Genomic DNA, 16057 nt, shown 5'->3' on the forward strand with positions numbered 1-16057 from the left:
GGTGATTATAAAGGAATTCTAACTCTGAATACTCGGGTGTTCCCTGCTGTCCAGACTGCAGTTCATAGAAGTGAGGTAGCTCTGATGTGTAAGCTGGACTAAGTCTGTGAGTATTCACTGCACCAGCAGCTCCTCTGGCACTTCATAACCCTATTTTTCAAATTCAATCACTCAAGCCCCATTGCAACACTAGTTCTTAAGGTAGCAGCATTATCATATGTTTCATGTGGAGTTTTTTTATTATTACTCTTGTTCCTATGCAGAGTTGTAGGTTTGCTTTTAGAATGTGGCACTGCATTTTTATTTGTTTGGTTTTTTACCTCTGTTGAATGAACTACAACCACATCATACACATACAAACCACACAAATGAGTATCTGAAAAGGGATTTGATTACTAGGAGAGAAAACAGCTAAGGAGAGATTCACACTTGATCAGGAAGCCCAGCTGAAATGTGAGCAGCATTTGTGGAATGTGTAGGACAAGTGTCACTTTTCATGCCTTACCTGATGTTCAGCTATAAGTGCTTTAACTTCCTCGATCTCCTGGGGGATAACCTCTTTATCTTTTTCAGTAAGGGTAGCCTCTGCCCACTGCAACCAGGACAGTAAGGCTTCCAGCAGTTCCTGGTTAGCAATAAGCCCAGCCAGAGCTCCTGCCAGTCTCTGTTGATGTTGTTTAGCCCACGCTAAGACCTTGATAAAAGAACCAATGTATGAATATGTGCACATCTGAAACTTTTTTCAAATGTATTCAAAACTGCTCTGCTAACTGTAAACCCAGAGCTTCCTCCCAGACCTACTGATGTTTGATTATCAAAGGTGCTAGATGTAGTGACTTATCACTAAAGGTGCTAAGCAACTAGAATTCCCAGTTCAACCATTTTTCCCACAGATATTCAGGATGAGGTGCTGTTAAATGCAATAAATAGCTTGTTCAGGCAACATATTAAGAAAGTTACTAAACAATACGTGTAAGTTAGTTAAATATACAGGATTTGGTGTTCCTCCTGGGCACTCCTGAAACCATACTTCACTTACAACAGTATTCTGATTTTCTTTAAACATAATATACACAGAAAATACCACCTTAGCAGTCAAGAGTGCAGTACACCCTCTGAGACCTACTTGTAGCCACTCGTATCATTTGGAAATCATCTAGATTATGCTGGACTGAAATCCTCCCTAATGCAATCAGAAAATGTTTCAAATTTTCCTGTATTATCTTTCCTTTGCAACTTCTAAGTTTCTCCCCCCAAAACTATTGGCTTTCTTCACATGGGAAGTGTCAGGCAGTACTTCCTTTAATACATACAAAGAAGACTGACCATCTGCTTTAGTTCTTAAAGCCCTGTAAATTTTGAAATAAAACCTAAGGAAGCCTGGTATTCACATCCATCATTGCGGGTATTTTAAATGTTTAGTTCTCAACAGCTGGATCATTTTCTCCCAGTGTAACTACCATGTTAGTTGTCAGCTATGTTCCAAAGATGGACTGTTGCAATGAAGATTGCTTGACATATACTGACCTCTTCAAACCTGGCTCTGATGATTGTTATCCAGTGCTTAATGGTGGTGATGGAGTCTGGGTGGCAGATAGCTAGGATAGCTTCTCCCATACTTGTTGCTTTATTCAGTTCGGTCTTTTTCTCTTCCAGTTTCTTCATGAATTCCTAAACCAGAGGTAATAATTTCAATTAGATGTTGACAAAATTTGCAAGAGAAAAGTTGAAAATGTTTAAAAAGCTTGTTCCACATAAAGTATAAATGAAGCTCTAAAATGTTCACTCCAGCTTGCCACTCCTTAGAAGTCCACCATACTGTAATTACTGAAAAGACACACGTTGTTATTAAAAACAGAAGGAAAAGCACAGCATTTTAGAAGTGCTGTAAATCGACTGTAGGAATGTTAGAATCATTATTGGCAACATTTCAGATGACTTGCTTTGTCTGTCAATTACCATAATTCTTCATAATAAACTATCCAGCTCCTAGCAGAGGCTGGAAATGACCAACTGTAATTACATGCTCAGACAAGAAAATAGAGGACTTCAGGAGCAGCTATACTAAACTAACACAAGTGTGTAACTCAGCAGCTGAGGGGGAGAGATACAGCAATAACAGGGACAGAGGCTGCTAATTAACCAGCTGTTTTCAGGGGCTCTACCATGTGGGAAAGATCTTGCAAAAGCAAAAGGATGTTTACAGCTTTAGACATCCAAGCTCATAGCCACTGATGTTCTTAGGGAGTCCAGCAGAGGAAAGGGTGGCAAAGCCAGAAATGGATGTGTATGGAGGGGTGGGAAACAGCAAAAAAACCTCTGAAGGACTTTCCTCATCCTTTCTGTAGTTTGTGTTTCCTGTTTTGATTTGGTTTTTACTACTTTTATTATTACTTTTTATTACTATAATAGTTTTACTAGTCTGACTATTTTGTTCTGCCTAAATGTTGTTTAAGTGCCTAGTGGAATTTTTTGTTTCATTTTAACATCTTTAACTGGGCTACAAAATGGAAACATGTCTCTGAAAATTTAACCCTTCCTCTCTCCATCCACGAAGGACTATTTTGGATTCCAGAAATTAAAGATCAGCCAAGTCAGAGTCTAGAAAATTCACAGTCACCTAAACAGTGTAAAACCAGATTCTACAACAACTCATAATGACACTATTCTGGGTCTTTACAAAGTAAATATGAAGCTATTATGACAGAAAAGTGTAAAAGAAATAACCTCTTCTACCTTGTTCTGAAAGCCTGGAATAGATAGGCTGTATATTTAAAGAGATTTGTTACTAACTAACTTAAGCTTAAATTAATGTCAGAGTTCAAGACCCAATCATAATAGCAGTCCCTCTGTCAAAAACATAGGAGTTCTTACAGTATTTCAGTTCAAAATGCTTTTGAAAAGCCAAGATGGGTTTTACTGAGAGTATCAAAATGAGTCAGGGCCAGGAAAAAAAAGAGGCAACAACAACATTGTTTTCCCTGAACAACTGTACTATAATATCTCAAACTGTAAATCTATGACACACTCCATACAGTCTATTAAGATTTCTTTCAGTAATGGATACTAATTGAATTGAACTCAGACAGTCCAGTGATATAGATGCGTTTACAAAAGAGGTGATGGGATGCTTCTCCTTAACTAATGCAGTGCATTAACCCACCACACCTCTCAGTCCCTAGAGAGTTTGGCAAGTGACAGAAACTTCTCTGCCTGAGATGGAATTCATTAAATCATACGCAGTGTTGAAGAAAAGAAAATCAGTAATGGGCATAAAGACCATTTGGATAAAATATCATCCCAAAGAAACCTTTCAAAATGTAGCTGGATACAAATGCATTAAAACTATTTTACAAGAATCACAGTGATAAACAGAAAATACATTCATATTTACTTAAATAATGAGAGTCATACATTTTTTGATATTAGTATTGCAGCACTATAACACAGACATTACATTTAAAACTCATACACTGCATTTTCTCTTATTTTCCTTTTTTTTTATTTCTTGAAAGCTGATGTTATAAGCTTAAGAGGACAGATCACTTACTCAAGGGAGATTTTGCTCTATATCTGCTTATTGAGTGGTAAAGCAACAGTGCCACAATCATACTGAGCTTGAAAATTTCTCTATGTCTATAAGAAGAAAATGTGGTTGGGAGAACATCATCTGAAGTCTCCTAAAAAGCTTTAAGTACAGTATGGCCACATCTAACACAGAGCTTGGTTGTGTTGAGCTAGCAATTATTCTCCCTACCTGGACAGTGTTTCTCAGAGACAAACTTTGCTTTGGTCTGAAGTTCCAAGTATTGCTTTAGCTTTGGCAGCACAATTCTGAGCTTTTGTACAGAAATATTTTGTTGGTCAACCTACATGGCAGAAGGAGCATTTTAAGCTGTTCTTTTCTAATTATTTCAGTACACATAAGATTTCATTAAGACAATTCTTTCTTCTGTATTCAGAAGACAAAAAAAATAAATAAATAAAAGGGAACTGATGAAGCACATGTGGAGGAAAGGCAGCTGAAAGACAAATTTCACTGCACTGGAGACAGCAGGTTGCTACTGCCAACATTAGTCAGCAGACACTGATGCATACATACATTTGCCAGCTAAAGAACAGCACCCAGTTTCCAGGTCCCTAAATTAAATCTGAAAACTTCAAAACATTGCAGTCTGCAGTCCTTAGTTACAAACCATTATAGTTGTACCCTGCACACACTCTGCCTAATAATATTCCCAAACTCAATTTAAACAGGATGCTTTCCACTCTCCGTAAGTTTTGTTACAACTGTCTTCAGAACAATGATGAACAAATCCATTATTCTTATAATTTATTCTATAATATTGTGGGCACTACATCCTTAGTACTATTACTACTGCACTTACAAAAGGAGTTTTATAGGGGCTTAAAAATGTGTATGTTTGTATCCTCCTATTTGAAGAGTAAATGACCTCTATGTTCCTTACTTAGGCATTTTTCATTACTGCAAAGCTAGTTTGATGTCCTATAATCTAGTATCTGCAGTACCTATGGCACTGCAGTATTGCAGTACCTAAAGCACATGAAGTATGACAGCATGCTGTTTCACCATGACAGCAGGTTAATGGATGATAACATCATTCTGCTGACATTTACAGATGTCCTTGAGAGAAAAGTATATGCTGTTTTGCTCAATGGTGCTAAGGTGACAGACATACTTTTGCTATGCTAGAAGTCTGTGTTATAACTGTCAGGCAGCATATATTCCAGAGAGGTTTGTATCTGTCTCTAAATGCTTACAGCAGCTTTCTAAAGGCTCATTATTTTCTTGGTAAGCCAAGATGACTCAAACAACAGCCCAACACCAGTACAGGCACCAAACTGTCAACTCCATTTTACTTCTTCTCTATAGAGACAGTTGTAAAAACAAACACTGGATGCTGCATAGGACTGGATGGGACAGACTTTGCCTCCTTTCCTTTATTCTGCCCTCTAACAGACCTATTAAAATGAAGAGCACCCCCTTCATTTTCTTGCTTACCCTGTGCTGGTCTATCAGTGTACGCAAGGCCTCTTCATCATCCGGGAGGACGCCATGGAAACGAAGAGCCTGCTCTGCCTCTGCCAGCCACTCCAAAAGGACATGGACAACAGAGTGGAATTCTTCTGCCTATTAAAATGCAAGAAGTCATGGTCACTCAGAAGGGGATCTGACAGGCACACTGCAGCTTATACAAGGAGACTAATCCCACATTTGGAGTCATTAATCATGCAGCAGCACTGGCACATTAACTTTCCATTAAAAAGTCAATGATATACAGTACTGCATTTTCATAACTGTAAAAATATCTCATGCTTCCCAAAAAATTATACGAAGCCTAAAAGCCTGTTCATGCTTTTAGCCATCTGATTTATAGTGTATTTGCAGCTCAGTCAAGAATGTCATGCCTTCACACTGACAAATTACACGGGAGGTGCTTTCATGGACCAGCTGGGGAGATGAGAACTGTATTTTCTCCATAGCCTAAATCACCAGTTAAGCAAAATGAATGGACATCCTGCTGGTGACTGACCCTTTTACGTCTGGGAAAAACAAGAGTTCCACCTTCGGGTGCAGCCATATTCAGACACAATTAGTGTTTGAGGTAGCTCCGGATTGTGCCTGCTGAGAGACTGGAGAGCTTGACAAACACAATACCCTAGGAAAAGCAGGGCAGGAATTTTGTATAGTGGATACATCAGGATGGCAGGAGCCCAGACTCAGCATCAATCCAAGCTAGTGCATCTTTGCAGAGCTGTACATCCATATTGTCTTAGGTTTCGAAAAAATATTGATGGACCTATTTGTTTGGGATTGGTACCAGCCAGTACTGACACACACAGACTGTTCTAGCTCCTGCGTGCACAGCTCCTTTCTACTGCAATACACTTCACTGTGTAGTGTAATTGTGCCAATGTAAACAAGTTTTCAGTACACAAATATACTTCTTTCCAATAAGGCACGAAGGACATAAATGCGATTGCAATCTCCAGCTTCCTGTGAAGGGGGCAGAGTTCTTAATCACCCTTCACGCTTGACTGTATCTTCAGTGACTTCCTTAGATGGTAAGGTTTTTGAAACATTTGCTTTGCATTTGTGGTATAGACTATTAATAACAGTAATAAATGCTAAGAGGCATTACTTACGCGCTGTAGTAAGGGGATAGAGACAAGGTAAGCAAAACATGAGCAAGAAAATGAGTATTTTCACATGAAATTACATTAAACTGAATGACATTGACTGAAAATGAAATTAAATTTTTGGCAATTAGACTGCAAGGTATTTTTGCTGCATAAAGTACATGTAGCACCATTAGTAGTCCTCTACCTGCCGAAGAGCCTGTTCCAGTCGTGTTTGCTTGGATACTGATAGAGCACAAACTGTCTCCCATCGAGTGCTCAGCTCCTGCATTTGGACTTTGACCCAGGAAGAGTCATCACGACTGCCTTCTATCAGCTCCCTTGCAGAGCGCTTCAGAGCCTGGACACTGCTTGTTCTTTTCCCCAGCTCCTTCTGGAAAACCTAGGCACCACCAAATATATTTGAAACGTTTGACTCATTAAGGCTTAATTATGTAAAGAATAAGAAAAAACTACCGGTTATAAAAAGAAATTGAAATAAAGATTTAGTTTAGTTAAGAGTAATTCCATCTAAGTGATGCAAAGCACACAAGTTCAGCTTATTAGATTCCATATGAAGGTATTTACACTCTACCCTATCATAATAAAACTGTAATACAGCAGGAAAATGTCAGACAGATCCTGAGAACCCATCTTCATGCAATGCATGGGAAATCTAGCCTCCTTACCACGCTGGCTTTACCCTCTTCATCAAAGCAACGGATCTGACATGCTGATTAATGTACAAGATTGTCGTGGCAGGGAAAGATCAGATAAAATGGTTTAAAGAAGGTTTAAATCAGAAGGTTTAAATTAGAAGGTTTAAAATCAGAAAATCAGAAATAAACCCCCATTTGGGATCTGACTGTAAGGCTGCATATCTCACCACATTTTTATATATTTATGTGAGAGGATGCTCATATTTGCAGATTGAACAAGCTCCAGGTACATAAAGGAAGCTCTTAAAATATATGACGACTGCAGTACACCATGGTACTGACTATGACTTACTTGTGATATACAATGGGATTTCAGAAGCAATTCCCAATATTCCAGGTTAGTTTTTATAGACAACCCATGTTTCAAAATACTTTTTTTCATGAGGGAAAAAACCTTCTCCCCACTAAACAGTGTTTGGATTCTGCAAGTCACTGGCAGATGAACAGAGGGACTGTCAGCTCATGATCCTCCCAGGCTCCAGAGCTCCAACTGCGTGTAGCCTTTGCAATACCACTAACTTTAACAGCCGTTTCTTTCAATATACTGAACAGCAGAACTGGGATTCAGAGGCACTTCCTACTTGCTCCCATCTCCAAAACCACTTCAGTACCAAAATACTGTGGCTTGCCAATGTAGGCTTCCTGGTCCGTTGTATAGTAGTATACTCCCATGCATAACTCAAGCCTTGCAACTCCTTTTCTCAATGAATATACAGCAGCCCCAGAGGTTTGCAAGGCTGCTGTAGTCATGGTGAGTACCCTGGACATTTGGTTAGCAGATTAACTAAATAAAAAGCCCTGCCTCCCCAAAGATTTCCAGTAAAATAGTTTTGCTGCCTCTTGCCCAGCATCACATATTCATTAATGCACACTTGTGACTTTTGACACGATATTCATAAACACACAGGATAGCAGCATTAAAGAGAGTATCTCAATGCTAACTGGTGTTAATGTCACTAACAGTTGTTTTCTTCCATGTATGTTTTATAGCATCTTCCATTGTTGATCACGTTTGTGTTCCAAAACTGTTTCTAAAAACTACTAAATAGCCAAATAAAGATAGCATTAAAATGCTGCACTTATGACCAGTTTAGTTATTAAAAAAGAGTATTTTTGGAATTACCTTGTGATTGTCAATCAGATTCATCACTAAATCAATGTCTCCATGTACTGGTTGATCTTCTGCTAGCTGAGGTTCAATTTTGTATAACCAGTCAATGAGAGCTTGCAGAGCATCAGTAAATTGTCCAGAAAATAAAAGGGCTTCCTCCAGTTTATTTTGTCTGGGGGGGAAAAAAAATAAGAAATTAAAATGAACACACACACACTAATCATTCACTTTAAGAAAACATTTTCACCATAAAATAAGAACAACTGAGAGCTTTAAATTGGTGTTTCCTTTTTTTAAACAGTGGGCCCACCCCTCCCCTCACCCCAGTCCTCTTCCATGCTATCAGGAGAATATGCATTTCTAGTATTTTACTGCTTTGGCACTCTTAATTATCAAAGAAGCTAGCCACTCTGCTTTTACTTTCACACAACAAAAGCCAAAAGAATTCTATAAAGCCTTTTTCTTATCTGCTGAATAATTAAATAGGTTTTCAATTACCTTTCCACTGATTTTCCACAAATTGTATCCCACTTATCCCTTAGTTCACTCAGCATATCATCAAGTTTCAAATTGTCATCAGCCAAGGTGGTTTTCTCTTTCAAGGAGCGTCCAGTCCTATTTGTGGTATCATACACAGAATGTTTGGCACCAAGAGATTTCTGGAATTCCTATACATACAGAAGAAAAAGAAAACACCCATACAGCATTAACTGCTTACAAGCCACAGTTAACTAATCAATTCTGGACATATTATTTGCAATGGAAATTGTAGATGTTGCTACAAGAAAATTTTAAACTGGTTGCAAAATTCCTGGTCTGCTAGTCCCACAGGGCACCTGAAATTATATAGGGCTTGACAGGAGCAGAATCCCTAACTTTTGTCCCTCTCTGGGAATGTAGCTCTATACACACTGGAATAACTTCTGGAAAATCCCTCCTTCAGTGAGAGCAATGATTCCTATCCTGCCATCATATTCCTAAATTTTAGCAAGGGGCTGCCTGGTAGTCAGAAGAATGTGAAAGAACTGCTACTTTGGAAGCCATAAACTGAGTAGTCTTCACACTATATTTTTATATACTAAGATGTCAAGCCAGTGTTGAGCACCCCAATGGCTACAAAGGTCATTCTGTTTTAGCCCATCATGGTCAAGCTGGGAAACCTCCAACCACAAGCATTCAACTGCCCTAAAACTGAAACACTGTAACCGGGAAGAACTGTTGCCAAATGTGTACAGATCCAGGCAAAGACGCAGACAGGTGACATCCAGTAACTCAATTTGGGCTGGAAATCATGATCAAAAGCAGGTTTCTGTGATCCAGGGACTTTGGAAGATGACAGTGACACAGCAGTTGCATCTGCCTGCCAGCTATGACAGCTCCTTCTGCAAAAAGCCTCTGAACGCTTTCCACAGGCACAGAGGAACACACAGAAACACAGCTCATCTGATACCGCAGAGGAGTTCACCAACTGACAGAGTAAATAATTAAACAAAGGAACACTGCCAAAAGACAAAACCAGCCCAACGCAGCAACTTTTAAATGGTAGCAATGCTTGAAGTCTTTTATTTCACCCCTTTGTAAACTACTAGCAGGAAATCAGTTTAGAAGGAAAAAAGCCACAAATTTGCTTTAAGACAGTTATATATAGAGAATTGAACAAATATTCCTTTTCTTTTCCTTTTTTTTTTTTTAACCTCCACAAAAAGCCAAAAGAGTTTTTGCTCAATGTTTGCTGAAACAGATTTTCATTTGGTTCAGAGCAACATTCAGTACCATCACATCCAGCAAGGAAACAGTTACCACTTATACCTCACAGTAAATCCTCAGGCAAGTAAAGGCTGCAAGGATTCCTCATGGTCACTGCCAGAACATGCACAGCCGCTCACCTCCGACTGTCAAACTGTTCCCAGCTGGCCCACACCAACCTGTGCCACAGCAACTCTCAACTCTTCCACCAATTTCCCCATGCATCCACATAGTTATCTGCTCTTTTTAGACGTGAATGTGTGTCAGGGAAAGCTTAGGTGGAATGGAGGTGTCTTAAATAGGAGGTAGACACTGGGTTATGCCATGTGGACAGTGTGACACTTTACCCAGGGTGATCCAAGGTTCCTTTTTTAAAACTTGCTTGGTATTTTGCACTGTATTGTCCTTACTTTAAGGCATTTTCAGGCTACTGTGGATCAGAATTCATTAGGGAAAAAAACCAAAAACATTTGTTTTGTCATGTAGTATTTCCTTACTGTCCTTTTATTTTCCTCATATAGAACAAGGAAACACACTTTAAGAAAGAATGCAAACACCACTGTCAAGCTAAAACTACGATAAAAATAAAAACAATTTTCAAAATGAAAATAACCTTTTTCTTTTTTTTTAAATAAAAGTTCCTTCAATGCAAAGTGTGTCTGTACTCCTTTTGATCCATGGACTTTGTTAACTACTTAACACTACATGTACAGTGTGACATGCTGTGCATGAGGAAACACAATGAAATTCCTGCCAGAGAAGTATCATACACGTAAAACAGATGTAAAGGTGAACAAAGGGTTGCAATCAATTCATTCTTTGAGAGACTACACACACTGTACCACATCTACTTCCATTTTATTTCACAGAGATGTAACTGAGAGTCGATTTTGGTTTAAGCTGCCCAGAGCAGACAGGTAAATTAATTACTGAGATTTTGTTCATCTATCTACCTTCCCTTTAAGGAAGATGGGAACATAGAGATAAAATTATCCAGGTTCATATAAATGTACTGAAAGGAACATTGAGCATTAGCACAGGAATGGACTGGTGACCTAGAATGGGTTTTTCCATTCCTGAGTTCTAAAAATGAGAAAAAATTGCTGATAAACAGACCATGAATAACCCCCAAAAGTCCCTGGCAACACGCTAGATATGAGTGAAAGAGAAAACATATTATCTTGGCTTTTCTCTTCCAGTGACTTTTTTTTCTTTTGGCAGTAACAACTGGCAAGAAGTGAGTCCAAATTATTCCTTACAGCACACATTCAGCTCAGATAGCAAAATCGTTAACCAAATGGAGCAAGGAAACCTTCAAGGCTGGACAGAAAGACAAAGACAGACACAGAGGGTATATGTGGGAGTAGAAGGAAAAGACACAAAATACAAGGAAGGACATTGCAGTGTTTGGAGGTTTGACAGCTCATTAAAAAACAATTGAGTTGATTTCATGAAGGGGGGGGACTGTTTGAAGTTTCAAGTCACAAAGTTCACAGAATTCCCTCTCTCACACACATTCATCTTTTTCCTCCAAACTGCCCGTTTCAATCCTAATGTCCCATCCCATTCCTTAATGAGATTCAAGCAACTCAAGTAGCTATTCTTTGCAGGCATTTTATATGAAAAGAAGCTGAAGAAAAGAGATCACTGAGAGAAGCGACGAGTCTGCCAGTCCATGTGAGGAAGCCTGCACTCATAAATCATACTGCTGTAGGTATAAAGAACAAGTGGTATTATCAAGTTTAACATTTCAGAAGAGGGGAGAAGAACACAGGTAGAGTCCTGAAAGGACCTCAAAGCAAAGTCGCAGTGTGTTGACTGTACTCGTGAGGAGTTTGAACTGACATAAAGACAGGAGTGAAATGATTAAAAGACCAATACAGTCAGAGAAGACAAGAAAGACTATCATAACAGCAAGATTTTTTCCTCAATTCCCACTGCTGACTTCAAATTCTGGCAGCATCAGCAATCCCAGAACAAACTGAAACTGCAGCATTTCCATAACAATGTTAATGTAGGTTTGATCTAGAAGCTTTTACAGCAAACATAGGCAGAACTACTTTTTGCTTGACCAACAGCCAACTTTAGCCGTATTAAAGGAGAATGCTTTCCTAGTTGATAAATAATACTTAAATCATAATGTAAACTGAGAGATGACAAAAATATAAAGCAGACTGATGCAGTAACCAATCATTAATAAACATGGCAAAACTTGTTGGAGGTAAGTAAAAGCAATCATCAGAAGCTACACTGAAAAGGAAAAAATTAGATATGCAAACCCTTAGGGATATTGTGCAGAATGAAAAAATAACAGTAAATGGAGAACAGTAAAACTCACAAGAAAAGTAGAAGAAAATACATGTCAAAATGCAGAAAAATTAATGATCTCTCAATATTCTGTCTCTGATGAAACTGCTCCAAGATAAATCTTGAGATACAGTCTGTCCCTGAGGATTCTACCACTCACCTACTTGATCCTCAGTAATATATTATTCGAGGCTCTTTTCAAAAGTAAAAATGGAGTAAAGACTTCTTATGTCTTTCTTTTTGTTCTGTGTCTGATGGAACTACAGAGCTGTTATATTATCATTATTTGTTTGCACAGGCAAGTCAGTCAGGGAGATTTTTACATTTTCACCTACAGTGGCTGGGTTTGTGGAAAGCTGGTCCTGGAATTTTGAATCCCATGAAGAGATACCACTTTTGCTACTGAAGGTGTCACTGTACTTTCTAGATAAAAACCGTTAAATTTGTGGGTTAAGGACTGAAAAATCCCTGTAATAAAACCTCTTCAGAGAGTCCTATACTGAGATAGTATTACCTTGCTTTTTAAAGTTTCCATGGTCCTGTATTATTATTCCTCTACAGACCAGACACCATGAAAAGTTTTTTTCCACTCCTCACCTGTAACACACCATCATTTAATTTGATGCAAATAAGCACTCCATTGTAACGAGGCCACAAATCTACTTCCTTTGCTGACTGAACAGTACAAAGCTGAAAGGCTTACCTCCACCTCACTGGGCACTTTGTATGCCATCGCTCATGACTCACCTTATGCTGTGCGAGCTGCATCTTTATTTTATCAGGGTCATTTGCAATTTCAAGATCTGAGTCCAAAGATTTCTCTGACTCTTCCAGCCATTCCATAAGTTTGTGCCAGGCTTCATGGAACTGCAGGGAAGTGAGGTTTGCATGGAACTTAAAATTCACTGGTTCATAGAACAGCCTGAAAACATTAAATCCCAACCAATTCTCTACAGGCTAATCAAGTATTTGGCAGACTTCGGAAAGATTTGGTGTGCTTTTTCTCCCTGGTATCTCAAAAAGGACTATTCTAACCACATGCCCACTGGACTTAGCCTCCCTTCTCTCAGGTGAATTAGCAACCTTTAAAGTACATGACCTACATACACAGCATGTATTTTTCAGAGACATAGTCGTAACTTCTGTTGATGCCTTGCTCATTTAGCTTCCTATATTCTTAGTAAATACAACAAGAATGGGGCTTAGCTATTGCCTACGGGGGACAACATATCCACATGTCCCATAATAGTAGTAAATCACTAGGGAAACTGTCTGGATGAATGCCCAAGATTTTCTCTGGGACACTCATAAATGCCCTCATTATATCAAATGCTATCTTGACGGGCAAGGAACAGATTCTTGATCTTCCTTCCTGTCTCAACAAAAAGAGTGCTTCAGGGAAGGAAGCAAGGAAAGACTAAAGATTCAACCAGCTTTCACAAAGTGCCATCCCTTTGGGATTCAATTTTTCTAAGCCGGTTGTTTCTCTCTCTCTGCCTCTTTTGAAAATTATTCTTGCCTAGGATGCCTACAGACATAAGCACAGAAACTAGTTCAGAAATCTCTCAAGGCTCCTGGATCCTGTTGTTTAGGGCTGTGGCTCAGGCCTTGACACCTGTACCCTTCAGTACTCCTTCCCTGCTCTGCAGAGGTTGGTGTCTCATTACAGAACTGCTGTGTGTGTGAATGCACAAAAGAAACTGCTGGAAAACAAGTATCACTTGATTGGCTTATACGCTCATTTATTGCTTAGAGTAGTTCTTACTCTTTGAGCTGAGTGGTAGTAGCCATAAACATGGCAACATGGTTTGGCTGTGAACATCGCCAAATCTTGAATAGTCATGTTCACTTGAATAAAAAGAAGCTAGAACTTCCTACTGATATTTAAACAAATTATACTCCTCTCACACATTTTGCTTCTTATCATTTATGTTCCTCAGTGAGGGGAATATTAATCTAAGGAAAAAACCTGAATATTCCCTGGTGAGGAAAACTGTATTAGAAAAAAAAAAACAAAATCCCCAAAAAACCACCCCCAACAAACCATACCCCCCAAAAAACCCCAACAAATCTCCAGGTTTTAAAGAAAATAAATGGAGGTATCTTACCACACAGAAAATATTGGTCTAGTAACTAACATAAGAGATTGAGGAAGTGATGAGTATCAATCAGAGCACAAGACAAAACCAAGAAGAAAATACTAAGGGATACTTCCACAGATCATTTGAAAGGGGTTCATCACGTTCCTTAAAATATAACAGGTTGATTGTGAAACTTCTTTTTGAGGATAGGTGGCACTAATATACATCTGGAAGCCATACTGTAACTTTCTTCTTTCAGACTATCCTGTATTGCAGACAGAAGTCACCACTCGGGTTGAAAATGACACTTTCACCTCCCAAATGAAGTGCTCTATGATTGAATCACACAAATTGCTCCACTAACTCAACAGTGTCTGTTATGCTAAACTCAAGACTTACTTGAAAGTGCTTTAAGGCACCATATTCTTCAAGTCTGGATGTAATTACAGCTAAGTTCAAAGAAGTGTAGAACAGCTGTTGTCCAATTACCTGTTTGGCTCTTTTCCTTGCATCATCCAAAGCTCTTCCCCTTTCAACTAAGCGTTGGACTACTTTTTCCCATCGACTCTGTACACTAATCAGCAGATTCTTAATAAGGACAACATCCTGTTTCTGGCTGAAATATTTCAAGTGGGTTCCAGTTTTGTCCAGCTCTATGATCTGATCTCGATGAGAATTCACTTCTGTGGCAAAAACCTTGGAAAAAAGGGAGAAAATCACTCTGAATATTATGTTGCTCAAGCACTGGGTAAACACTGAAAAAAAAACCAGTCTGATAAAAGAATGACGTAGCAAGAAAGACTATAAAATGCAAATCTAAACAAATTAAATGTTTCTTCAAGTGCCAGAATTACATGGTTCATTTGGACATTGTTGAAGTATCTCCACAGAGTGGGAGAAAAACATTACACATCTGTTTCTTTACATACCTTGTGTTCATCAATTTGAAACAAGACAGTGTCCAAGATAAGACTTGGCCGAGAAGCTGCAGTTAGAGTTTGCTCAGCCTGAGTAAGCCAGTTGATGAAATCTTGAAGTGAGTTGTGGAACTCCATCGCTAAATTGAGGGCTTCTTCCAGTTTGGTCTGTAAAGATAGGTCATACTTTAATAGCAGTTGATACTGTGCAGTTGATATTGTGCAGCAGATATTACTGAAGCAGGAGCTTCAGCCAAATAAACCATTTTAGTTCAGCATTTTGGAGTAAACCATTTTAGTTTAGCATTTTAAAACTTTTTTCCAACTCAAAGTTTTCAAGTTCCAAACTAACAGCCTACATTTGAGTATATTAAAGGAGATAGACAGATAGAAGAGTAACAGCAAAATTACACATGATAGATGAATAGAAAATACAGCACCTAGTATCAAGGTAAAATTTTCCACATTAGAACATTACATTTTCTACTACTTAATCTTAACAGGACATATAGATTTACCAATTTCAGATCAAAACCAGTAGAACAAAGAACAAGTTTGCTCAGACCACTTCTTTCTAATAAAGTCCAACTGCCATTTAGGTTGCCTGAATTTTGAATACAGAGTTTCTATTGATCATGAGACAGCAGTCAGTGATTTTCAAACAACTGCACTGCTGGCACAGCTGAGCACTCTAACCTTACAGCTTCCTGCAAGAAGGTGCTTATATTGGGTATTAATTAGTTTGACGTTCTTACATTATACAGTTACCTTACGAGACACCAGCACTCTTACATTAAAATAAGACTACACTGTGAGTTAAATATTTGTGCTTTATATATATCAGGGCTGTACAAAGAGTTACCCTGTTTGTAATTATTGATATTCTTCATTGTTTGATTGAGGTAGAACAAATGGACTATAGTTCGTGAAGGAATGAAAGCAAAATGAAATGCATAATAAGAAAACCTATGTTGCATATCGGTGAAATCATGCCATTGATCTATGTTAGAACAGAAGGTAGTCACTTGAAGTACA

The 16057-nt window shown here is 38.5% G+C and overlaps 1 protein-coding gene across 1 annotated transcript in view; it reads right to left on the reverse strand.

The window, feature by feature from the left end:
- The window catches only part of LOC104406895 (dystonin-like), a 69877-nt gene that overhangs the window by 16032 nt on the left and 37788 nt on the right, over positions 1 to 16057 (reverse strand). The window contains exons 24-32 of the mRNA XM_010016011.1: positions 15035 to 15190; positions 14595 to 14801; positions 12772 to 12891; positions 8470 to 8639; positions 7984 to 8143; positions 6350 to 6544; positions 5024 to 5152; positions 1528 to 1671; positions 506 to 694 (exon numbers count right to left, since the gene is read on the reverse strand). Coding sequence (XP_010014313.1) covers positions 506 to 694; positions 1528 to 1671; positions 5024 to 5152; positions 6350 to 6544; positions 7984 to 8143; positions 8470 to 8639; positions 12772 to 12891; positions 14595 to 14801; positions 15035 to 15190 — 1470 coding nt within the window. The remainder of the gene's footprint in view (positions 1 to 505; positions 695 to 1527; positions 1672 to 5023; positions 5153 to 6349; positions 6545 to 7983; positions 8144 to 8469; positions 8640 to 12771; positions 12892 to 14594; positions 14802 to 15034; positions 15191 to 16057) is intronic.

This window comes from Nestor notabilis, unplaced genomic scaffold (assembly GCF_000696875.1).
Source record: "Nestor notabilis isolate BGI_N333 unplaced genomic scaffold, ASM69687v1 scaffold15106, whole genome shotgun sequence".
NCBI lineage: Eukaryota > Metazoa > Chordata > Aves > Psittaciformes > Psittacidae > Nestor > Nestor notabilis.